Source organism: Dendrobates tinctorius, unplaced genomic scaffold, assembly GCF_039654945.1.
Source record: "Dendrobates tinctorius isolate UK_male_01 unplaced genomic scaffold, ASM3965494v1 ptg000203l, whole genome shotgun sequence".
Taxonomy (NCBI): domain Eukaryota; kingdom Metazoa; phylum Chordata; class Amphibia; order Anura; family Dendrobatidae; genus Dendrobates; species Dendrobates tinctorius.
Genome location: NW_027361870.1, coordinates 27033753 through 27060660, shown reverse-complemented (window position 1 = coordinate 27060660; position 26908 = coordinate 27033753). Strand labels below are relative to the sequence as shown.

General features: G+C 44.8%; 1 protein-coding gene across 2 annotated transcripts in view; it reads left to right on the top strand.

Annotated features, from left to right (window-relative positions):
* The window catches only part of SPTBN1 (spectrin beta, non-erythrocytic 1), a 247019-nt gene that overhangs the window by 210443 nt on the left and 9668 nt on the right, over positions 1 to 26908 (top strand). For both annotated transcript variants that reach the window (XM_073553919.1, XM_073553920.1), the window contains 11 exons: positions 5231 to 5509; positions 7269 to 7399; positions 7557 to 7761; positions 8556 to 8930; positions 10118 to 10362; positions 10487 to 10625; positions 11006 to 11090; positions 11217 to 11413; positions 11821 to 11933; positions 12011 to 12077; positions 25801 to 26039. In XM_073553919.1, the coding sequence (XP_073410020.1) occupies positions 5231 to 5509; positions 7269 to 7399; positions 7557 to 7761; positions 8556 to 8930; positions 10118 to 10362; positions 10487 to 10625; positions 11006 to 11090; positions 11217 to 11413; positions 11821 to 11933; positions 12011 to 12077; positions 25801 to 26039 (2075 nt within the window). The remainder of the gene's footprint in view (positions 1 to 5230; positions 5510 to 7268; positions 7400 to 7556; positions 7762 to 8555; positions 8931 to 10117; positions 10363 to 10486; positions 10626 to 11005; positions 11091 to 11216; positions 11414 to 11820; positions 11934 to 12010; positions 12078 to 25800; positions 26040 to 26908) is intronic.

Below are 26908 nucleotides of genomic sequence, written 5' to 3'. Positions count from 1 at the left end.
CTGGCCTCTGCGTAAACAAGAGAGAGATGACCTTTTTACTTCCCAAATGCCAGTCCTTAACTGATATCCAGCCTTCAAAAAAGGGGATACAAGAACAATTTTATGGTATGTGGTGTATTGGGTATGGAGTAAATGATGGCAGATATGTTGATAATGCAGAAATAAAAAGAAGGAAATGCTCTTCTGGCCTTAATTAATCCCTAATTCTCTTGAGGAACCATTCCTACCTGACCACAGGGATGGACACCTGAAATTACGCAGTAGTGCCCCTACTCAGTCACCTGTCCCTATCCTTTCCCTAGTGAGCACTAATAATTTTCATTCAGGGCAATATTCGATAATAAATCTAAACCGAATAGTGTGCATTCTATGGCCAGTTACCACGAACAGATACAGGCGCTTCTCACAACATTAGAATATCATCAAAAAGTTAATCTATTTCAGTTCTTCAGTAAAAAAAGCGAAACTCCTATTATATAGTCATTACAAACAGAGTGATGTATCTGTTAATGTTGATGATTATGGCTTACAGTCAAAGAAAACCCAAAAGTCATGCCACGCCACATTGATGCAGTAATTGATGCAAAAGGAACCCCGAAGTATTGAGTGCATTTACTGAACATACATTTCAGTAGGACAACATTTTGGATTTTAAAATCATTTTTCAAGCTGGTGTTAAGTATTCTAATTTACTGAGATAATGACTTTTGTGTCTTTATTGGCTGTAAGCCATAATCATCAACATTAACAGAAATAAACACTTGAAATAGCCACGTTGCATAAAGAAGAACAAAAGGGATGGCACTCACTGTTCTAAAGTAGTGAATTTATTGTGGGATAAAAAGCATAGGCTCGGGAGAGATGTCTGAACTGTGGACAACGGCCGTTTCACGCCAACTGCGCTTCAACGGGTCCTTGCCAGTTCAGACATCTCTCCCTAGCCTATGTTTTTTTTATCCCACAATAAATTCACTACTTCAGAACGGTGAGTGCCATCCCTTTTATTCTTTTTACAACGTGAAAATGCATGTTTTACTTTGCATTGAGCACCCGTTCTATGAGTAGTAGGCGTGCAACCCTGGTGTGTGAAATTGTACCGCACTATAGTACATATGAAGGTGGCAGCAGCAGTTCCGAATTGTTTTCTTGCTTTTTAAACATTTGAAATAGATCACTCTGTCTGTAATGACTCTATATAATGAGTTTCACTTTTTGTATTGAAAAACAACTAAAAATAAAATTACTTTTTGGTGATGTTCTAATTTTGTAATAAGCTCCTGTATATAGTAGTAATTCATAGACACCCAAAAAAAGTGTAAAGACTGGCATTAAAGTGTAGTGCCCCATCACCCAATCAATAGCAGCATTGACATTAGCAGCTGGACCATCTGTTCTTATATTTATCTGATATTCTGATTAACAGGGTTCTCCAATAATATTTCTTCCCAACATGTTTCCCCTCTATACAGACATTCATCAGGGGATTCTGTTAAGGACTTCTTTCAAAGAATGTGGAGGATTTAGGTGTATAATTGCTTCATTTCCTTCTCTATCTCCTGCATACTACAACATCAAGAAGATTTAAAGAAAACCTGATAACTCTATCCAATAGGTCCCTACCCTACACTACGCCATGAAATTATTACGTGCCCCCGAGTGCATAAAGGGAAACTGTCACCAGGTTTGGCTGATATGCGTTACGGCCACCGCCACCGCCCGATCCAACCTGCAAGATAAGAAAAATAGCTTTTATTATACTTAGCCAGGGGGGCGGTCTGGTCCGATGGGTGTAGTAGGTCTTGGTCCGGTGCCTCCCATCTTCTTGCGATGCCGCCCTCCTGCTTGCTTTATGGCTCCCCGGTATTGTGCTCCTGCTCAGGCATACTTCTCTGCCCTTTTGAGGAAGGAGCAAAGTACTGCCGTGCACAGACGCCGGGAAATGTAAGAGCGGCCCAGCGCCTGCGTTTACTCCTGGAGGGGGGAGTATAGGTGTTATTTTATTTGGAGGAAACCTAGGGATTTAGAAGGGGCTGTCCAAGTAGTGGACAACCCCTTTAACATGCGAATATGTAATTACTCTTGAGTCATCTGGGTGGGGCCCAGATCAGAAAGAGTCACACAGTCCTGGCTCAAACACCCCCTTCTGGTTTTGAATGGCTTTTGTCCCACCTTTTGTATGTCATTAGCATCCATCGCCTAATCCCGCACATGCAGCGTTGCCGTACAGTCCTACAGAACTGTGTGCAGTGCAGCACGGCGTACGGGGCCCAGCTTCACCCTTGTACTGAGCATGTGCTAAAATAGAGAGGTAGATGCGGTAGACTGCAATGTTTTGTGCAGGGAGTTACAGTATTCCTGTTGGGTATCATTACATAATATGTAGCAATACTGTGCATATCTAAAGAGACGCTATATGAATATAAAGTAGACCAACAACCTAGTAAGAATCACTCACTTAATATTCAAATGGCGTATATGAATATTCATAAAAGATAATGATAACCTTCTCAGACAATATGAATAAACCGAGATAAAGTCCAAGTTAATAAAGACTTAAAAAGTTTTTATTTAATTACACAGTAAAAGGAAAACCAAACAATTGGACATAATACAATACCATAATATGTCATAGTATAAGGAGATAATTACATAGTGAACACATGGGCCATGAGTAAATTCAGTGATCATAAATAATCCATGAGCAATATAACTTGCATATAGTGAACAGACCTAAAGTCTGAAAGCCCAAATAAAGTGCATAGGAAATGTAATGGGATCATAAATACCCGTGATCAATGGCTCAATGTGTCTCCAGCTCCCTCCAACGTACGTTTCGCCTACCGTGGCTTTCTCAAGAAGTCTGTGACTATTTTTTCTTTTTTTTATTAACTGTTCTAAGTTTGTGATCTGACATAGCTCCTGGCACCACTGGTTAGCATAAACTGCTAATATTGCATACAGAAACATTTTTCTTGGCTTTTATGGATCCTAATTGCTATAAGTTTAGTAAAAGTAATATAATTTTTTTTTTTTTATGCGACCTAGCCCAATAGTTATAAAAGTGACAAGCTGCTGTAATACCTGCAGAGACTGTGAATGAGACTGGATAGTAAGACTATCCCCCACCAGCTCACAATGAAGTTTTTTCCATTTTGCAGTTTTGTAAATCTCGAACAGCTCCAGAATTGCATCACCTCTTCTCGCAGCCTTCATACTGTGGAATGTGATTTGCGTAATTTCCTTCCTTTGGAGCTGCACCCTATAAAACAATCGGGAGAGCTGTCGATGAGGCTGTTCTCATTATCTCACTGTTTGGTAGCCTCGCTTCCTTCCATATGGATGTGATCATTATTTTGTGATTGTAAGAGTTTTCCTGATGACTTTTCTTTAGCACATATATTTTTAAAGTCTTTATAAGTTTAAAAAATGTTGAAATGATAATTTTACCTGACTAATAAGCAGCCAGGAAAGGCCCTGCTAATACTGGAATCCTGATGCAACAGATATGTTAGGGAGAGACTTACAAATCTGCCGAAAAGAAAAATTCTGATATCAACTAATCACAGCACAACTTCCTTTTTTGTACAAAGCTCTTGAACTATGAAAAATTGCAGGAATGATCGCAAGAATTTTTTTTTTCTAATGTTTTTGGATGTCTGCCACAATCTCTAATGAGATCCATTAAGTTTGCATATAGAATAGTGGAATAGACTTTGAACAGGTCATAGATTGGTCTATTACAATATGGTCACATACTTTTATTATATAAAATGATGTACCTCCTGTGCTGATGTCAGATTATGGATAAAGCAATGAAAATTGCAAAGCTGTGAGACTAAAAGGATAAACAAGTTTCAATAAGTGAAGGTATAATGAATGTGGATGTTCACTAAACTACGTAAATGAGAAGGAATGGACGATGATAGACCTGCCATCTATTAATCTGATTGCTTCAGGTTTGTGATAGCGGATAGATGGTATTTTTGGATGAGTGGGTCCATTCTGTTGAGTGCCCCAGCTGGAAGCAACGCTCCAAAGTTCACTAGTAGAGAAGCTGATGGTGATCAGTGATAAGAAAATGTGCTCTCGGATAAGGTGTTATCTGAGCATGCTCGGGTGCTAACCAAGTGTCTTCAGTGTGCTTGAAAAATATGTTTGAGTGTCCACATCTGCATGTCTAGCGGCTGTTCGACAGCTGTGTTAAGCAACCCCTGCATGTGTTAAACAGGTAATGCCTACATGTGTTGCAGCTGTCGAACAGCCGCGAAACATATGGATGTGGGGACTCAAACATATTTTTCAAGCGTGCCGAAGACTCTGTTAGCACCCAAGCATGCTGGTATAACACCTTATCCGATCATGTTCGTTCTTCACTACTGGTGATGTCACGAAAAGCTACTGGGCTCCAAAGTGGACAAAGATCTAACGCATTTTGAAAAGTTCCCCTTTCCTTCATCAGGGATGAAGGAATGCCCACCTTGGCTTGTTAGTTAGCTTTCATTAGTTGTGGAACACTTCATTCTCCTAGTTGGGCTAAATATTGTGTTATTTCATTATTGCAGAAATTACTGCTGTATCAATTTACTAGTGTCCATTCGTGCTATAATATAACTAATAAAAGAAACAAAATGTAAAAAAAAAAAAGTTTTATTATGGTAACTAGAAAATGAATTTACGTAAAAAATAGATCCTTAAAAGCACCTGTGACCGCAAGGAGCATGGTGAAATGATCACTCCAACTTACGGTATTTTAAGAATAATATTAATATTGCATGGCGGAAATATTGCCTGTTATATTTGGTTACACAGTGTGCGTAACACTTTATGAAAAGCGAGTTGCTCTGTTTCACTATTTATGTCTTGTGGGGTTATTGAATCCATAATGAATATCCATCCGATTTCTGCCCTGAACATTAAATTTATACAATTGCCCACTCTCAGCAATTTTAATACCATTCCATTAATTTTGTCATTGTTTTTTTTTAAATAAAATGTTGCAGTATTATATAATATAATACATACAATCTATTCCGAGCAGCTCGCCCTTTAAAAGCATTCACCTGTCATATCTGGAGCCGTGCTCTCTTCATAAGGGAACTGTCATCACCAGTGGTTTTCTTGTTCGTGGAGCGTTTTAGGTCATGCTACCAGCCCGTATCATTACTTGTAGTGAGAGTATTTGGTGTTTTGTTACTGGGTTTACTATGTTGGTATCGTATGTTTTGAACAGACTCTCCAGAAAGAGATCCAAGGTCACCAGCATCGATATGAAGATATCTTCGAAAGAAGCGAAAAGATTTTGGAAGATGCTAACCTTAACGCAGGGCCAATCAACCAACGACTCGCAGATCTTCAGGCTTTATGGAACCAACTTAGTGATGAAACGGAGAAGAGACACAGGCGGCTGGAAGAGGCTCACAGGGCTCAGCAATACTACTTCGATGCTGCTGAGGCGGAGGCCTGGATGAGCGAGCAAGAGCTGTATATGATGTCTGAAGAGAAAGCCAAGGTGCCTACGAATATCATTTGTATAGGGTGATAGCAGTGCAAAAAAGTAATCAGCCATTACTGAGAATTTGTTTTTCTTCTTACTGGGTCATTTCTAAAATAGCAAGTTATCTCCTTTATCTTTTGACCCCCCCCCCCACCCCCCAGCAATCCCAAGAACAGGGCTTTTGAAACCTGTCACCCTGTCTTGAATAAAGTGGAGATATGAATGTTCAACCTCAGCTCCATTCATTCTGTACCAAAGTGCTAAGCATAGTGGAGCGCTATACTTCTCATTCTCAGCTCTCTCGTAGAGGAGGAATGGAGTGGAGGTCAAGGTAGCACCCTTCTGCTTCATTCTAGGCAATGCTCTGCAGAGCCCAGATGTCAAGTTTCCAAATCCCCATTCATAGGATCACTGGGGGTCCTAGCATTCAGCCCCTAAAAGGGTTAACTTGCTATTTTGCCATTATAAACCTTTTATGAAATGCTATCCATACATAATTGCACATAAGGACATAACCTTACCTTTAAAATTGTGAAATATCGCTGTTCTGGGCATACACAGAATTATAACAAAGGCGATAATAAACATTGTGTCGACGACTACAGAGTTGATCAAATACATTTATATTACCTGTTTATAATCAGAAAGTGACATTGGGTTTCAATCAACCTCTTCTTGTCTTTGGACGTAATTTGGTGCTGGTGTATGGAGCCGGCCAATGAGCGGACACAACCGGCATCTTGCTCTTATTGCTGTTGCTTAACCATCTAAATGACATCAATGGTTTGACAGCTGGGGGGCTGCTGAAGTCTCCCACAATTTCTATTTTAGTCATCCTTTTGAAGCCCAGGCTGTGGCTGGGCTTCATAGGAGAACTTCATGGTGACTCTGCCCTGCAACTGTGATATTGCACATACAATAGTATTCCACTATATAGGAGAAGCGATCAAATGGTCGCAGGTTAAAGTGCTCTAAAAAATAAATGTTTAAAAATATATAAAAAATGTCTGCCCCTCCCCCAAAACCCCCTGTTAAATAATAATAAAAAAATCCATAACTGAGATTGTGACATCCTTAATAGTCCAAGGAAGTGAAGAACCTGAAGTCTTGCAGTTTTTACTCTGGCCCCTGAGTCTGATCATAGTCTGACACTTCCATTTCTGTAGAGGTCATCATCACTTTTATGTAGTCATCTCATTATCATAACAGCCAAAAATAAAATGACCAGATAACACCCATGTGTAGATGGCACAGGACCCACCATTCACAGCAGGTGATGGTCACAGCTCACCTCTTTCCCCTCCCTGCACTATTACCTCTGCACAGGTCACAGAGCATGCCCATAATCCCTATCTGCTCTACTTTCCCATAGACGTCGCTGAACATCTCTAGACTTTCTTATGGTCCATGCATCTGATGTAAGCAAGTCTCTGAATCCTGTAAATAACTGCAGCTCGGGCACGATGGCCGCATTATAATCCTATAGAGAAAGTAGAATACAAATCTACAGTCAGAAAATCACAATGAAATATTTATCAGTATTTAGTTTTAATTAGTGTAAAAAAAAATCTAGGTGATGTTTTCCTTTTAATATATATACGGGCTGTACTCTTCTATATATACAAAGAATAAATATGCTTGGAGCTGGTACACACCGGGAAAGTGTCATGGACAGTGCTCCATTATGATTACGAGCGATCCTGCAGAGCATCGCAGACAGACCACCCCCATTCCACATATCGGGTTCCTGCTGACCCCGGACATTTACTTGCAGGATGAGCAGAGTGCGGTGTCGATGCTGAAGAAGCACCAAATCCTGGAGCAGGCAGTGGAGGATTATGCAGAGACTGTGCACCAACTGTCCAAGACGAGCAGGGCTTTGGTGGCAGATGGGCATCCGGAGAGGTTAGTGGCCATTTTTGTATACATCTTGTGAAGGATTGTTTATACACTTGGTGTCTGATTATTTATCACTTATCCTATTGTCTAGTATATGTTTCTTTCACTGTGGCTTACATAACACTACATAACATTATGCCCACCTGTTATATCGTCTATACAGTGAGCGCATCAGCATGCGTCAGTCGCAAGTGGATAAACTTTACGCAGGTCTGAAAGATTTGTCTGAAGAGAGGAGAGGAAAACTGGATGAACGGCACAGGCTGTTCCAGCTCAACCGGGAAGTGGATGATCTGGAGCAGTGGATCGCAGAGAGAGAAGTCGTGGCCGGCTCCCATGAGCTGGGTCAGGACTACGAGCATGTCACAGTAAGTATTTGTTTTTATAATCCTTTTTATGATAAAATACTGTATTTCGTTATGGTAGAAGTTTCATTCATTGTTGTGGATTATAGGAGCTCTCAAAGGTGTGAAAAATGTTACTTCCCAAATAGTTCCGCACCAGTCTGTGGTTTGTCTCTGGTATTGCAGCTTGTCTTCATTGACGTGAATAGGATCGGCGTTTCCACTACACAGTGTACAGGGTACGGAGCTCTGGTGCTCGGCTTCATACACTGGATATAAACCGCTACGGATGGAGCAGATAACAGCTGATCTGTGTTTGTCGGACCTCCACCCATCTGCTATTCATGACCTTTCCTAAAGACTGTTATAGACACTAGATGAAAGAGGGCTGGTCCCGGTAGGAAATACCAACCATCTAATGTGGTTGGGGGCCTCCTGACTGTCGCCTGGCAGAAGATTATCAAGGAGAAAAGACTCTGGCATGTCTAATTTCGGACTGGACTTTTTTTAATTTTTGTTTTTCTCTAGAGACGAGCTGCCCCCAGAGAGTCTGTCAGCAGCTTTCATAGAGCACACAGAGCGCTTGGGCGAGTGCTCCTGAATATGGAGGTGGAGTCGGACAAGCGTGCGTTTGGCCAAGCTATATAGTAGGCCAATGTTGAGTCAACAACTATCTATTTGATGTGGGGGCTTAAGAATAAGTTGTCAATATCGAGAAAATTGAGGAATTTATTACACTATCATCAGTCATTTGCCACCTTGGGGAAATTTCCTCTTTCTTGTTAGAACCTAAAAGAACTGGTTTTCTTTTCTTGCAGATGTTACAGGAAAGGTTCAGGGAGTTTGCGCGTGACACTGGCCACATCGGGCAGGAGAGAGTGGATACTGTCAATCACATGGCGGATGATCTTATTAATTCGGGACATTCCGACGCTGCTACTGTAGCAGAATGGAAGGATGGTCTCAATGAGGCCTGGGCAGACCTGCTGGAACTCATCGACACCAGGACACAGATACTGGCTGCCTCATATGAACTGCATAAATTCTATCACGATGCTAAAGAGATCTTTGGTCGAATACAAGACAAGCATAAGAAGCTCCCGGAGGAGCTGGGAAGGGATCAGAACACCGTAGAAACACTACAGAGGATGCACACAACCTTCGAACATGACATCCAGGCCTTGGGCACACAGGTATGGTTTCCGGCAGCACTGTCCATCTCTAAGCATTGCAGGATTTATGTTGATGTCGGATTGCTCAGTGGCACCTTATAAATGACCGGTTGCAGTAGTCTAAAGGATTTAATTATTAATATAAAGAAATCTTAGCTTTTGTTATATTACAGAGCAGTGCATTGTGGGAACTCAAGAGAGTTGCAGTGTTCTCATCTAATACATTACCGTGTTTTCTCAAAAATAAGACCGGGCCTTCTATGTGTTAGGGCTTATTTTCCAGAGATGTCTTATTTAATTTCCATGAACCACAAACTACATTTATTCTTGAACAAAAAATCAATATTTTATTCAAATATAATTGTCATCATATACACTGCACATATGTGTATATACACACACTGCACATCAATACAAATATGTATATACTTTATACACACCGTATATATACACTACACTTGCGATGCCTACCAGCCTAGTTCCTCCAGACTCCCACAGTTAAAGTACCTTTAGTGACAACGCTGACCCAGATGGTAACTAGGACTTATTTTTGGAATATGGCTTATATTTCAAACATACTCCAAAAAGCCTATAAAATCATGCTAGGCCTTGTTTACAGGGTAGGGTTTTTTTAAGGAAACCTGGTTCACAAGTTTCTTTGTACTTCTGACCTGCCATACACTTGTCAGAAGTTTTGGTTGGTTTAGGTTGGGGTCCTGAGACAGCTGAGAGAGCCTAAATCCCCCCCCCACACACAGGTGTTAGAGCTCTCAGCTTGAAGCTGCTCTCCTCCCAGGCTAAAGATGGGTTTCATAGATTGTCTGTGAACCAGTCTTGCGTCAAGCAGAGCAGTGATCAGCTGAGTGCTTCATATTTTTGATCTGCATGGTCTCAGAAGCCGGCTCCTACTGATCTTGAACGTCTGACATGTCTTTGTAACTTGTCAAAAGTTTTCTGAAAGTTTTCAGTCGCTTGAGTGATTTTCTTTTCAAGCTATAACCCTTTAAGGGTGTAGTTAGCTTATCATGAGGAGTTCGGCTTCCAAAACTATGACCAGCCATTCATTCCTCCTGAAGTGGTTGTAGTGTTACACACATGGAGGGTGGGTGTAGTATTTCATGTCTGCCATTAAAATGGAATGCATAGACAGATTGAGTCCCCTACAGATACATCCAGAGCTGTGCTAAGGTTGTGCTATTGACTTTTAGGTGAGGCAGCTGCAAGAAGATGCGACACGACTGCAGGCTGCTTATGCAGGAGATAAAGCTGATGACATCCAGAAGCGGGAGAGTGAGGTTCTGGAGGCCTGGAAGGCGTTGTTGGATGCATGTGAAGGACGGCGGCTCAGATTGGTGGACACGGGTGATAAATTCCGGTTCTTCAGCTTGGTCCGTGACCTTATGCTTTGGATGGAAGATGTCATTCGCCAGATTGAAGCCCAAGAGAAGCCAAGGTACTGTACCCTGAGTGCTAAAAGCTACATTCCTGCCGTAGCCTATGTCTATAAGAAAAAAAAAAAAGTTACAGCCTCCACTGTTCTGAATCATGATTAATTTCATTGTCTGCTCTCATTGCAGGGATGTGTCTTCAGTAGAATTACTAATGAATAATCACCAAGGTATTAAAGCCGAGATTGATGCCCGAAACGACAGCTTTACTACATGCATTGAGCTGGGCAAGTCTCTCCTGGCAAGAAAACACTATGCATCAGAAGAGGTGAGGCGCCAGGATAATTTATAGCTCAGCTGCATTGCAGATCTGCATGGACTTGGCTGCAGCAAAGACGGACTCTCCTGAGAGAGCAAGGTCTCTGCTGCTGTTTCCTCTGTGCTAAGCACTTCCCAGTGTAATATGACTTCAGAGACTTAAATCTGCTAACACCATGGTATTTAGACTTCAATGCTGTTTTGTATCCCTGGTCAATATAGACTAAAAATTATCGAAAAAAAAAAATTGGGGGAGCTGAATCAGAATGGCCAATAGGGCTGTGAGTGATTGATGGCCCTTGGTTAGTAAAGAGAACAGAGGATTAGATTTTGTCCTTTAATCTGGATACGTTACATGCTGATATAACACGGACGTGTTTTTCACAACAGATAAAAGAAAAGTTACTGCAGCTGACTGAGAAGAGGAAAGAAATGATTGACAAGTGGGAGGACCGGTGGGAATGGCTAAGACTGAGTAAGTTGATGTCTAATGCCTTTGGCCGTAATTCTGGAAATTTCGCTGCCCTGGGTCAGTTTCTTATTTTGTAGAAATCCCTTTAATTTTGTGCATTTGAACTTTTATCATGTCTGTATCTCCCAGTTTTGGAGGTGCACCAGTTTTCCCGAGATGCCAGCGTTGCAGAGGCCTGGTTATTGGGACAGGAGCCATATCTGTCAAGTCGTGAAATAGGCCAGAGCGTCGACGAAGTGGAAAAACTCATCAAACGTCATGAAGCATTCGAAAAGTCTGCAGCTACTTGGGATGAAAGATTTTCAGCCTTGGAAAGACTTACCACGGTAGTCACCTCTTGTTTGCTCGTGGATTATGTGGTTTTACAAGGTTGCACCCCTGCCAGTTCTTCTAGTATATTACTAGTCTGTCTATTTCTGATGGGCTGGTGGTTAATATACAACTAGAAAATAGTTCTTTAATTTCATTACAAATGATTTTCATCGATAATCTCATTCTGACCGCCATGTGAGATTATAGGGCTCAACACAAGGCAGCGTTACCATAATAATGGTAGAGAACGTGCCAACCCTGCATGGTTTTTCTCTTAGTTCTGCATTGACCTTTTTGTCATGAATTTGTGCAATGCGGCATAAACATGGCTTAATATACTTGGTTTCTAAAAATCTGGTGTTAAGCCCCGCTGATGACCTCACTGTTACTTGGCTGTAATTTTCCCTGAATTCTCTTTTAGTTGGAGTTATTGGAAGTCCGTCGTCTGCAGGAAGAAGAGGAGAGGAAGAGGCAGCCGCCCACTCCGGAGATGAGTCCTAAGGTTTCAGAAGAAGGGGATTCACCACAACAATGGCAAGTCTTGTCCGCTTCCTCCCCCCGATCATGTAAAAAATATTTTTTCATCTGACCACTTACTTTTTTATATTTAGGGATGGAACTAAAGAAGGAGAACAGATTTCCCAAAACGGATTGCCATCCGACCAAGATTCACCACGGGTTAGTTACCGCTCCCAAAACTACCAAAGCTACAAAAATTTGATTAGCCGAAGAACAGCCAATGACAGGCAGTGGTCTGGACTGTAAACCCTCTTTGGTCTACCCCACAAAAAAATCAAGTAACGCTGGTACTTTTTGACCCAAACTCACTGGGATGTACTGTCAGTAACATTTAATATAGTTTTATTTGCCTTGACTAATCGCAGGTACTAGGTGACATGTGTATTTCATATGTATTTTTCTTGAATTCGTATTAAAAGGGTCGTCTGATACTAATGAACATTGTATTAATATTCACCTAACGGACCCCCGCCTCTTCTCTGTTCTGCTGCCGGCGTCCCACTGGCTTCTTTTCTCGTTCACCTTATTGGGGGACACAGAGACCATGGGTGTATGCTGCTGCCACTAGGAGGCTGACACTATGCACAAAAAAGGTTAGCTCCTCCTCCGCCGTATACACCCCACCGACCGGCAGGAAATTCCTCAGTTTAGCTTAGTGTCAGTAGGAGGTGGACACGGGTCTTTTATTAGACCCATATTTACCTCAGTGTGCGTCGTTTCTTTGCAGGTTCCGGAGGGATACGGAGTGAACAGTCACATCCGTACTCCCACAAAGAGACTATGAGTACGGCGTGTACTGCCACCCCGTATCCTCATAGGTCTCCGCAGCAGGACCAGGAGCCTCGCACAAGTAGGTGCCAGCCGCACGGACGGTCCTTGCCCCCCGCCTCCCACCCTCTCGCCTACCAGAGCCTGAAGGTTGGATGAGGCGCGGATTTCATAGAGACAGACAGCGTGGGATTTTCAGGTACCTTTATTGTAAGGCCCTCTGCCTGGGTGAGTATGTCAGTCTTCCCCCGGCGTTTTCTCTTGGAGCGGTCGCCAGGGGGACCACGTTAGGGTCCCTGCACGCCCCGCATCCCCCCACGGTCACCGCATCCATGCAGGCCCCGGGTCTTCACGGGCCTCGTTCTGCGCTTCCCCCCCTTTTTTCATTTCGGCAGGGGTAGCGCTGGAGTCGGGCAGTTCTGGGCAGGGACGCGGCCCGGTGTTGCGACGCGTCTTCCGCGCCGACCCCCTGCTGACAGGCGGCCGCCGCAACTAATTTAGGCCCCGGCTTGTGTTCGGGCCTACCGCAGCGTCGCGGCCACGCCCCCCGCCCCTTTCTACTAAGCGGGCTTCACTCCCGCTCTCCCCAGGCCCTCCCCCCGCCTTTCCCTCTCCTGCCCAGCATATTATGGCTAGAGGGCAGCAATTATTAACCCTGCGAGGAGCTCCGCCCTTCCCCGGGACCCGCGCTTTTCTACAGGCAGGCGCCATCTTCACAGCCTGCCAGCCGGACGCAGCTGGAGAGGCTCCCCAGCCCCTGAGCAGTTTCTGCAAGCAGCTTTTTGCCTCTTTGGGACGGCCAGCCGGACTTCTCCCTGATCTGCATCCCCGGACAGGTCGAGCAGCATCGCTTTTGGGGACACCGGACCGTGAGTAGCTCTGCACGGCAGACTGACCCTTCTCCGCCCTCTGTCCCCCAACCTTCCGGCACTACCTCAGGTTTTTCACAATGTCTATCCCTAAGGCTGATCGTACCCACTCTTCGGCCCTCCCCTGCACCCTAGTCAAGTTCTTCGCATGTTCTTCGTGCAACCGCAAACTTCCCTCAGGTCAGTCCTCTCCCCTCTGCCTGGACTGTAGCAATCCAATCCAGCCCGACGCCGCTCAGGAGCCATCCATAGCCCCAGGGGTGAGTGGCAGACCTCACCAAGGTGTCTCAGTCCCTAGTAGCCGTTCTGGATAAGTTGCTCTTGGGAGCTTCTGCGGGACCTAGCACGTCCCAGGACGTCCCATCTGAGCCAGCCAGTGTCAGTTGCAAGAGACCCAGGCAGGATCTCCAGGCGGAGTCCTCTCCTCGCCCTACCTCACCCCATACTCCCCAGCAGTCTCCCTCTCGGGCCTCCTCTCCCGAGTCAGGTGAAGCGCTTTCGGAATCTGAAGGGGTCTTAGAGCTGGATTCGGATCAGGATGCGAACATGAAGGTTACGGTGCAGAACCTCATTGCCGCGATTCACCATACCTTCGACATCACTGACGCCCCTGCGAAATCCTCATATCAGGAGGTTTCGTTCAGACGGGCGGAAACACCTTCCAGGGTGTTTCCCTTTCATTCCGAGTTTGGGAAGATTTTTACCAAGGAAAGGGAAGATCCGACTAGACGCTTTCAAAGAGGAAAGCGTCTCGGCGTGCTGTATCCGTTCGCTAAAGAGCTAAAGGACAACTGGGCCGCTTCTCCTTCAGTGGACCCTCCCGTATCCAGACTCTCTAATAATACTGTTCTTCCGCTGTTGGGTGTAGCGTCTCTAAAAGATTCTAATGACAGAATCATAGAATCCCTAGCAAAGTCTGCCTTCGAGGCGGCATCTGCGGCGGTATGTCCAGTCTTTGCTTCATCTTGGGCAGCAAAGGCTATATCCGCTTGGGCAGAGGACCTTCGGCAGGGCATTCTGGATAAGGCACAACCGGAGCATTTGGCCGATCTCGCCAATCAGATTTCCCATGCGGGGGATTATCTGCTTTCTGCTTCCTTGGATGCCGCATCTTGTGCGGTTCAGGCGTCAAGCAATATCGTGGCAATCCGACGTACAATTTGGCTCAAGGCCTGGCAGGCGGACTTGTCCTCTAAAAAGTCTCTGACTAATCTGCCTTTTCAAGGAGTGCGTCTCTTTGGGTCCCAATTGGACCAGATTATTAAGGATGCTACCGGAGGTACGAGTTCTCTTCTCCCCCAATCCAAGCCTCGCAGACCTCCTCCAAGGCGTCAGTTCCGTCCCTTTTGGTCTTTCCGCCGTTTCAATGCGGCGGAAAACCCTTCCAACCAGCAAAGGCCACAAGTACATCAGGAAAGAAAGAAGGTCTCCTTCAGGCCCACTCCGTCCTGGCGGTCCCACTCTTCCCAGGGAAGACCACCCAGATCTAGATCTGGACAGTCTACGTCCGCATGACTATCATCGGTCTTCCGTGGGTCCCTTCCAATTGGGAGGTCGACTTCTTTTCTTCAGCGACGTCTGGTTCGCCTCAGTAGAGGACGCTTGGGTCAGAGAGGTTGTATCGACAGGATACAAAATAGAGTTTGTTTCTCTTCCACGGGATCGCTTCTTCCAATCCCGTCCGCCACGGTATCCTGCCTTGATCCCGGGGTTCGGTTCGGCCATCGCCTCTCTCCTCAGCTCCGGGGTGATTGTGCTCGTTCCCGAATCGGAACGATTCACAGGGTTTTATTCAAACCTGTTTGTGGTGCCGAAAAAGGACTGGGCGGTTCGACTCATCTTGGATCTCAAGTTACTCAACAAGAGAGTTCGCCTCCGCCACTTCCGGATGGAGTCGGTTCGCTCGGTGATTGCCTCCATGGAGGAGCAGGAATTCATGTGTTCCATAGACATCCAAGATGCCTATCTACACGTGCCCATATTTCCCGGACATCCGAAGTTCCTGTGGTTTGCGATTCACCACAAACATTATCAGTTCGTCGCGCTCCCTTTTGGGCTCGCCACCGCTCCCAGGGTCTTCACGAAGATTATGGCGGCGTTGATGGCCTTGTTGAGGATCAGAGGTCTTGTTCTTTTTCTGTATCTCAACGATATTCTGATCAAGGCTCCCTCCTTTCATCAGGCCCGCCTAAGTGTGGCGATCGTTCTAGACACCCTGTCCAGTTTTGGGTGGATCGTCAACCGGAAAAAGTCCTGTCTGATCCCTACTCAACGCCTTGTGTTTCTGGGCCTTCTTTTTGACACTCGTCGGTCAAGGGTATTTCTCCCACAAGACAAGATTCTTTCCCTGCAGCAGGGCATCCGATCACTACAGATCGCACGGTTTTCATCTCTCAGGACAGCAATGAGGATTCTGGGGAAGATGGTGGCAGCAATAGAGGCAGTTCCCTTTGCCCAGTTTCACGCCAGGCCCCTCCAGCAGGCCATTTTGTCCAGGTGGAACAGGTCGGCTCTGTCTCTGGATCGTCCGGTTCGTCTTTCATGCCGGATCAAGCGGTCTCTCAACTGGTGGTTGATGTCTCCCCTCATTCTCTCGGGGCGGTCCTTTCTTCCCAGATTGGCACAACGGACGCCAGCCTCATCGGCTGGGGTGCAGTGTTCCGCAATCACACTGTTCAGGGTCGATGGTCGACTCAGGAATCAGCTCTGCAGATCAATGTCCTAGAGATACGAGCGATCCTTCTGGCTCTCGTCCACTGGGAACGGCGCCTCAAGGGCCTGCCTGTCAGGATTCAAACAGACAATGCCACAGCGGTGGCGTATATCAACCGACAAGGGGGGACACGGAGTGTCTCAGCCCTGGCGGAAGTGTCCAGAATTCTTCAATGGGCAGAGACCTTTGTTCCAACAATTTCCGCGGTTCACATTCCCGGCGTGGACAACTGGGCCGCCGATTTTCTAAGCCGCGAGGGTCTCGCGGCAGGGGTATGGTCCCTACATCCGGAGGTGTTTCATCTGCTCTGCCGTCGGTGGGGAACCCCCGACGTAGACCTCATGGCGTCTCGCCTCAAAAGGAAGGTACCACAATTCGTGTCCAGGTCTCGGGACCCCCTGGCAGTGGGCGCCGACGCTCTGGACGTTCCTTGGTCACAGTTCGAGCTCCCCTACCTGTTCCCTCCCCTGCTTCTTCTTCCCAAGCTGTTGAAGAAAATCAAGGCAGAAGGGATTCCAGTCGTCCTCATCGCCCCGAATTGGCCCACAAGTTCTTGGTTAGCGGACATTGTCAACCTTCTCGCGGACGCCCCCTGGAAGCTTCCCGACAGGGCAGATCTGCTGTCGCAAGGCCCGATTTACCACCCCCATTCTCGGTCGCTCAATTTAACGGCGTGGCTGTTGAGACCGAGGTTTTGAAACGGGCAGGATTCTCTGATCGAGTGATTCATACCATGATCCGCGCCAGAAAGCCTTCCTCTTCCAAGATCTATTACTGTACTTGGAAAGCCTATTTCTCCTGGTGTGAGGCCAATGACATCGCGGCCATGGTTTTTTCGCTTCCTTCTGTTCTGGCGTTTCTTCAGACAGGACTGGATGCGGGGCTTGCTCTCAGTTCCTTGAAGGGTCAAGTTTCGGCACTGTCCATTTTATTTCAGAAGATGCTGGCCTCCCGGCCCCAGGTCAAAACCTTTCTTCAGGGTGTGGCTCACACGGTTCCTCCGTACCGAGCGCCCGTGGATCCTTGGGATCTTAAGTTCGTTCTTGGGGTTCTGCAAGGTCCTCCTTTTGAACCTCTCAGGGATGTTTCCCTTGCCCTCCTTTCTTGGAAGGTGGCCTTTCTGGTGGCCATTACTTCCATCCGACGTGTATCAGAATTAGCGGCCCTTTCTTGCCGCTCTCCCTTTTTGGTACTTCATCAGGACAAGGTAGTTCTGCGGCCTCCGCCCTCTTTCCTTCCGAAGGTGGTATCTTCGTTTCACCTCAATGAGGACATTGTTCTGCCATCCTTCTGCCCAAGCCCAGCTCATCCTCGGGAGCGATCCTTGAACAAGCTGGACCTGGTCAGGGCATTGAGAGTCTATCTAGCCAGGACATCTTCCTTGCGGAAGTCAGACTCTCTGTTTATCATTCCAGACGGTGCAAGGAAAGGTCACCCAGCCTCAAAGGCCACTATTGCTCGCTGGATCAGATCGGCAATTTTGGAGGCATACCGGGTCAAGCATCGTGCAGCTCCTTCAGGGATCAGAGCGCACTCTACCCGGGCGGTGGGTGCCTCCTGGGCGGTGCGCCACAGAGCTTCCACGCTGCAGCTTTGCAAAGCTGCAACCTGGTCTTCGGTTCACACTTTTGTGAAATTCTACAGGGTCCACACCTACGCTTCGGCGGACGCCAGCCTAGGTAGAAGGATTCTGCAGGCCGCGGTGGTGAGTCCACTGGCCTAATGGAAGTTTGTTTCCCACCCCAGGGACTGCTTTGGGACGTCCCATGGTCTGTGTCCCCCAATAAGGCGAACGAGAAAACAGGATTTTTTGGGTTGCTTACTGTAAAATCTGTTTCTCGGAGCCTTCATTGGGGGACACAGCACCCTCCCATGTTCTAAAACTCCTGTTCTTATGTTTGTCGATTGGTTACAGTTGAGTTGTTCGTTCTGTTTTAAATCTATTCCGTTACTTCTCCTACTGCTTTCTCACTAACTGAGGAATTTCCTGCCGGTCGGTGGGGTGTATACGGCGGAGGAGGAGCTAACCTTTTTTGTGCATAGTGTCAGCCTCCTAGTGGCAGCAGCATACACCCATGGTCTCTGTGTCCCCCAATGAAGGCTCCGAGAAACAGATTTTACGGTAAGCAACCCAAAAAATCCTGTTTTTCTGGATGGGGTTGTCAGGTGACCACTGCAACCCCTCAGCAGAATGGAGGAGCGGCGAGAGTCTCTAGTATGTGAGTTTGGATGTATTCATATCCAATAATCCCTTTGGATTGAAGTACAGTTTTGTCTGGGATTTTTTTTTTCCCCTGCAGGAGTCTATATCGCACAACCAAGACATGCTTGAGCAGAATTTAGTGCAGCAGTTTTTGCCTCCTATATTACGTGTGTATCAGCCATTGTCTTCCTGTTACTGCTCCCGATTCTGAGCTATTCCAGCCTGAATGCCCCTCGCTTTATTACAAGCCAAATGCTCTTATCAGAGATGTTACCCTGTGGAAATGCAATTTTCCCAGAATCATTCACCAGCTCTCATCAGTGAATTGATAATTAAGAAGTGTCCAAGTGTCCTTGTTACAGATTTTATTACATTCATACTTGTAGACACATAAAATGTTAATGTATTAATACTAAAAGACTCAAGTGTGTAATTTTCTATAGCTTTTACTAACTTTAAGACATTTTTTTCACCACTGATGTGGAATGTACTGCAGTCAGCAATGTAATGTTGGTGTCCACTAGATGGCAGCATTAAGACATTGCTTATGATTACTGAGCTGCAGGGTGTACATGGACTCCTAAGGGTATGTGCACATGTTTCGGATTTTTCCACGCGGATTTGGCTGAATCTGCAGGTAACATGACCTGCATTTTACCTGCGGATTTAGTGCAGATTTCCTGTGGATTTTCTGCAGATTTTGTGCGGATTTCGCCTGTGTTTTTACACCTGCGGATTCCTATAATGGAAGATGTGTAAAAACGCTGCGGATTCAACACAAAGAGTTGACATGCTGCGGAAAATAAACCGCAGCAAATCTGCACAGAAATTTCCGCAGCATGTGAACAACAGATTCGGTTTTCCATAGGTTTACATGATACTGTACACCGCATGGAAAACTGCTGTGAATCCGCAGGGCCAAATCCGCTGCCGATCCGCAGCCAAGTACGCAACGTGTACACACCCTAATAAGGCCTCATCCACATGACTATATGAAGTGTATGAGAGCACACTGTATTGCTGAAATAGATTAAGCATAGGTTATATTTTTATTTTTTGTCAGATTCTATATATAAAGTCACCAAAAACACGAAGATACTCTTCCGTAGTTAAGATCTCATGCCTTTTAATATAGTGCCTTGTTGAGGTGGGAGAGTGTATGGCCCCGTAGTGCAGGGGACTCTTGGTGCCTTTTTTCCGACTCTGACCTTTCACTAGGGGTTTACAGCATAAAGGAAATGATACATGTACCGTTGAATAAAGATGGTGACAATTTTAGTGCATAACATTCACCGTTTATAACCATCTTGTTTTAAAGTATTTAGATTTGTTTAAAGGGTTTTTTTCATGTTTGGATGTGCCATCGCTGTTGGGGGTCGGACCACCAATCCTGAAAGATAAGGCAGCGCTCATCTACATTAGTGCTGTGTTCCCTCCTAATTCTATAGGGCCGGTCCGCAGTACCGTGTACACTCAGGGGTCTGGGCCTCCTTGCAGGGGTAAGGCTGGGTTCACATTGCGTTGTGGGCAATGCGCTGATGGGATCCATTTCATAGCGGCACTAATGCTATGTAACGGATGCGTTAACGCACCCATTGCCCGCAATGACAGTAGCGCATCCTAACGCATGCCAAAATCAGCATGCATTAGCAATGATGCGTTACTTCATGTCACACCCTCGAACGCGGTCTACAGCGTTCGGGGGGGTGTCAGGTCTAGCGCACAGGGAACGGATGGATATGTTCGCTGTGCATAGACCCGTATGGACTAACGCATGGTAACGAACTGCTACCATGCGTTAGCGCTAGGGCTCAAAAGATGTCAAAACTGACATCAGCGTTAGCGCATCCGTTTAACGGATGCCCCTAACGCAATGTGAACCTAGCCTAAGCAAGCCCTGCATCCCCTTCATTCCCAGGATCAGTGATGGAGAACACCATCTTGGCGATATGCCATCATATTTAGGATGGGAGAGAAACCCCTTGAAGATCTAAATGCAGAATCTGCTCTGTGGATTTGGATCCAATTCTCTGCAGTGTACGGAAACTGCAACTAATTTAGTAAATGCATTAGGCCCACCGGAGAGAGCCTGTTACTGTACGTAGTAGACCTGGAGCCGCCGAGGGTTGTCCTCTCCTTTTTTTTAAAATGGAAGTTGATGTCCCCATGATTGTCCGAATATTTCACTCTTCAGATCCGAGAAGCAGCCATACATTTTTATCTTGCTTTGTTTTCTGATCACCGACATCGCATAACAAATGTATTTCACCATTTCTTCTTTTCACTGAGCATATTATATTTTTTTCCCTGGCTTTTGTCAGGAAAACTGCAAGTTGCTTCTTATATCTGTTCACAATTCACTCTGTATTATTCCACCTAGAAAAATGAGTCTCTGTACTGTTTGTTAATTATTGCTGATTATAAGAGAGTAATTTATAAATGATTACATAAATGCAATATGTTACTCATTATCCACAATTAGTCTTGTATTTTTTTCCCCCAGAAATAGCGCCACTCCTGTCTATGGGTCATTACTGGTATTGCAGCTCATTGCTATGCACACAAATAAGAATGGTGCTGTTTCTGGGACCAAAAAAAGTCCTTTTTTTTTCTTTATTTCTAATCTTAGTCCTTCATTTTAAGGTACATGTGATAACTGCACACAATGGAGGTGGCCATGTTGTAGAGTCATCAGATTTAGTGACATTAAAGAGGTTTTCCGGTTTAAGAAAATGCTGGTCTCCGGGAGGGTTTCTTTAAAAAACAAACCTGTATTTTCCTCACCCTCCTGGGTGCAGCGCTGATTTCACATTGACGGCTGCAGCCAATGCACACTAACCGGTTGGCTGCATCGCTGTCAGCTGTAATCTACACCGGAACAGAGGCGGAGAGCAGCGCTGTTCCTGGGGAGGGTGATCAAAGCACTTTTTGATTTTAAAGAAACTGCACCTTGGGCCATTTTTTTTTTTTTTTTACACTAGAAAACCCTTTAGCAAAGCGGAGCGCTCTTCTGACTGTTGCGCCTCGGAATTATCTTACATATCCTCGTCGTATCCTTAGTCCTCATTGACGATTGTCCTGAAGTTGTACATGGCCGCCCCAGTGTGATGTAGGCAGCGGTTCTGAATTCCTGATACTAATGCAATGATTTTATAAATGTATTTTCTTATCTAAACATATGACTATTATATTTAAATCTATTTAACTTTATTCTTGAGCTATATTTATTTTACCAGAAAAGTTAATAAAATGGTGCAGAGACTCCAAATATCCATGAAATGGAGCATAGCTTTGTGCATCTGGATACAGCGAGCCACGCCATGCATGTCACTAACGATTCACGTACGTCACGCGGCACTGACCAGATCACAGGACTAACTACCATGTGAAGTCAATGTCACCGCAAGCGCTGTGTTCTTGTTTGTCAGCACGCCGTACACGCATGTGCCCATTAAAGTTCATCTGTTTGTTCATTTCTACATGTTCAGCACGTTTTGTGTTTTTATGTTGCGCAAGCTTCCGTCCCCAGTTACGTGTTTAATGCTTCAATGGAAAGCGGCTGGTACATCCACATTCAGTATGTTCAGTGTGTCGGAGTAACATTGTGTCGGCTTCCTTAGTCCACTAGTGGATGTCGCTGCCACGCACCACATTAATGCCGCTTTTCACCAGCCAGCCGTGGCAATTCTTTCATTTTTGTTGGGAATTTAGGATATTAAAACACTTCACCCATTAAGTGCTTGGTGTCCGATTCACAGGCCATGTATAGCCATACTGCCACTACTCAGGTTGTAGTAAGGAAGAAATCTGCACATTGTGTTAGAGGTTGTATCAGATGAGAAAAATCCATCTTCAGCTCTTTATTATCCCACAGAAATGGTGGCATTATCTAGTATTACAGCTGCACTCCCTTCAATTCGGCTGCATTCAGCCTGCAATACCAAGTGGATAAGAGTGGCGCTAGCCTCACGCAACCTATTTATGAGCATAGATGTGGATCTGCTAATATCTGTAGTGCCAGATGCCAAAATCTACTCTGTGATTATAAATATTGCTACAGTCATGGGCCCTCTCAGGTCAGCACAGAATGTCTGTTCCAACCAAGTGCATGCACTTGGTGCGCCCTTAGCATGGCCAAAAAGTTCAGTGCACCCTCCACCCTTCATGTTTTACCTCGATCTCAGCCCTTCTCTGGCTTTATGAAGTCTGAGCTGACAATCAAAATAGAGGGGAAAAGATATTGAGTGTAGGCTGTTTTTATTTTACATGGAGGAATATAGTAATTGTGAAGGGGTTTTCAGACTTCAGTATTTTATATTCGTATTTGCAAGCCAAAATAAGGAGTGGAACAATCAGAGGAAAAGTATAATAGAAACACGTCACCACTTCTGTGTCTATCACCCACTGATATAAAATACTGAAAGTGAGAACGTGGCCCAGGGAGATGCTTTTCCTCCTTGTGGAGAAACCAGGCTGGAGAATGCTTCCGAGGCAAAAAAGGTTTGCAAATTAGTTGTCTCCCAGTAAAAAAAAAAAAAGTGTGATAATGGCCTCATCAGCTGGTCCATCAAAATCACAAAATAATGGTTAAAAGTGTTTTCTGGTTCAGCTCAGCATCAGCACATCGGTAACTGTGATGGCATTGTCGGCAGGTGCCCAATCTACGGGTGTGATACCTGCTGATTCAGCACTCATCCTGGCAGGCATCCGCTGAGCAGTGTCATTCGCTACTGATGCCATAACTTCTTAGTAATTTGAATTCTATTTCCAATTGACTGAAAGCTATAAAAGGTCCTCTCCGTATTTTCCTATTCTGTCAACCACTCAAAACCAATAAAAACTTCCAGAATCCATTAAAATTCCAATTGTACGATTTTCCTAGAATAATCATGTATGTATAGAAATCTAATCTGATTTTCTCAATTCTACAGTAATCTGTGATCCTTTTATGTGTTCCTCTAATTGTCTTTGTCCTCTGAGCTCTGTGCACAGCACAAGTAAGCGTCCTACATGTGATGCGTCAGAGAAGCTTTTGGTTTATCTCCTGGATTTAGTAGTGTAGACCCCTATAGTGTGATAGGAAAATCTGTGTGTTGTGGTCTATGGAGGAGCATCAATTACTTCAGTTTACCCATAATTTCACAAGACAACCCTTGAATACCATTGGGGCAGCACTAATGCTCTCTCCTGACTGTGTACCCCATGCTTTACACTAGTTAAAGGGATTGTCATGTTTACTCCGACCTAGAAGAACAAATAGAGAGAGAACAGGATTTTTAGCAAGAAAAGAGAGCAACTATAGAGAGCAGCTCTTGATCTAAAGGACCTGGCGCATTTGACAAAAAACACCTTGATTCCATTAGACTTCTGCAAAAACGTCATTTCCTGACTTGGGGAACTAGAGCTGGTGTGAATTTATTTGCACTTCCCGTTTTATCGGTCACAACAGTGATCTGTGACCTCTGGACGTATGAGGGAGTACTGGTGCGTCCGCAGCTCTTTTGATTTACCCGGCCTGGTGTGATGTCCTACTGCCATGATGACTGTGCACCAGGTCAGCGAAGCAAAAGAGCCACTGGTTCCGACGGGTAAGAGACAGTTACCTCCCTCACCTGTCCAGTGGTCTGGAAGGGAATGTGTAAATCCATCTGCTCCAACTTACAGGGAACCCCTTATTGAACTCATTATTACGGGAAGTGAGGGAGTGTTTAAAACACACCGGTTTAACAATTTATTTTTTATGTATTTTTTTTTTTTTTTTTTTAATTAAATACTAAATCTCACATTTGACAAATTAAGATATTTTGCCATTGTAAAAATATTCATACTTGCATTGCAAGTCTTTTTGGAAACCTTTTTGGAGGAAATGCATAGTTCTCATATTTTATGACTTCACACAGTGGTCTACATCAGTGGCATCCATTGGGAAATCCACCTTGTATGCCTCTGGCGGACACTGAAAACTGCATGAAAGCCATTCAGTACTACATTTTTGTTTTTACTGCTACGGTCACTGCTTTGGAAGTGCCTGTCGGGCCATTGCTTCCCCCCAGGAAATCAGCAGTTTTTGGGGAGTTAGATCCTGTTGATCCCACTTGTTAAATGAAAGTGTTTTTTATTACGCCCGGTTAGCAGATGGAGTATAGGAATCTAAAAGCAGTCCCCTAACCCTTCCCATGGAAAACATTCCACCAAAAAGAAATCTGTATTTTGCATTAGATACAGCGAGGGAGAGAATTTACTATAGCCCAATTTCCGCATAGAGCGCCTGCCATTAATCTCTCCAGCCGTGTTATGATAAAGCTGCCGCTCTTTGCTTCATTTTATCCTTGGCGTAAAGTAAGGGACTGGCATTATGTGTACTAAATAGTAAGTAGCACCGAGCTTCCATAACTTGCTAATCTCACTCTTCGAGCTGCTTCAGTGATACTAAATAGCAAAAACCAATGTCAGGGTGTGAGTCCTATCCTTAGATAAGCGATACTAGGAATCCATTGTTATTGAACGGCTCCTGGAGACGACTTCTGCTTGACCAGTCAGCTACTGGAAAACATGGCTCTCTAGGCCATCCCGGGTCACAAGCCAGCAGCGAACAACCAGAACTGCAAAGCACTCGATGGGCAAGGCCTTGGTTCTGTCTTTGTTTTGGGGGTAAATAGTCGTGTGGTGTTGAGTGACTGTGGTGGTTTCTGTCGTCCGTTCTTAACTCCGATCCAATTTACTCTAATGATAAGCAGTACAATAACTCTGGTTACCAAACGACTTGTATCTCTCAACTCCTAATTTCCCATCTGCTCTCCTGAAAATCCAACCTAACCAGGATGATGGAATTGGAAATGCATGGTGTAATTTCACTTTAATCTTTGCATGTCTTCTGATTGTTTTACCGCTGGTAAAATAGGAGTATTTTCAGAAACCAGGCCATTGCCCGGTACGTTTCTGACAATGCTCATGAGATCGGACCTGTTATGAATCCCCATCTATCGTGTGGTGACAGGACAGGGTTCTATATCCGATGGCTTTACCCTATATTCTGGCAAAAAGGATTGAGGTACAGTTATGAACAGTCCGCACTCCCTGTTATCCACGTCTATAAATTATTACTAATCATATTGATTCAGCTAATTGATTTTCTGCTTATTTATACTGGTGTCTGGTGTAAGAGCAGATTTTCTGTACTTCAGTCCTTTTACTGTAAGTGAGCTGCCGGCAGCCATTAATAAATGGTTACTGTACAGCCGTGTTGAATAGTCTATAGGTGACCATCTTGAGCCGTGCTGGTGTAGACGTGGTTTGTCCTGTATTTATGCCATTATTTTATGTTTTCAGATGGCAGAAAATGCTGAAACCAATGAAATGGTTAATGGCTCCACAGAGCAGAGGTCAAGTTCAAAGGAATCCAGTCCCATACCATCGCCCACTGCTGACCGTAAATTGAAAGCGGGCATGCAGTCGCAGACCGCCTCCACTCTACCAGCCAAGACGCAGGACATTCCTTCCTCTCAGTTTGAAGGTTTCTTGCATCGCAAACATGAATGGGAGGCACATAATAAGAAAGCTTCCAGCAGGTAGATTGCAATGAAAAATTACTGTGTTGTATTCCTTTAATATACTAGTCTGGAAAAATTGTACTACAAAGTCTGGTCCATCCATCCAGCCACCATTGCATATACCTCCCTTTTTTATCTAAATGGGTTAACAAAGCTGAGCTGATTAATATGGTATATTTTTGTATTGGTTGCTCTTCTGAAATGCAAATTCCCTGCATAGACTTTCATTTTAAAAATGGCTTTGTGGCTGCCTGCAGCTACCATTGGGAGCAGTGTAAAACATGCTGTAACTCATTGAGCTCAGGAATACAGTAGCTAGAACACCTAGGCGTCCTCTTGTTGTGGCTGTAGATAGCCAGAATGTTATCTTTGTCTGTTTGGAGTTTTGGGACTTGGGAAAAGTTTAATCAGCATTTAAACTTGGACCTTAAAGCACCACTCCAGCATTCTTTTTTATTGCAGTGCTGGAGTGGTGCTACACATTTAAGTTCCCTGCCCCTACGCCAATACTTGCCAGCCACCGTCTTCACCTCTTATCTGCCTCGTTCTGACTCTCATAGATTTGAATTGAAAGCTCGTAACCGTTACTTCCAACTTGGGTCAGTCAGAAGTTGAGGTCACGAGATGGCGGTACAGGACCAGCTGGAGATGGCGAGTGGCAATATATTATTAGGTGCAGGGATCTTACATTAGTAGCACCACTCCAGTACTGAAATGGGGAAAAAATGCTGGAGTAGTGCTTTAAAATCACAGGGATTTACTTTATGGCGGTTTTGATCTTAAATCGTAAGTAAACTTTTTATTACTATTATTATTATTATTGAGCAGCCTTTGCAAATTTATGAATCTTTGTAATGTACTCCATTATCGTATTCTGCTTCCTTCTC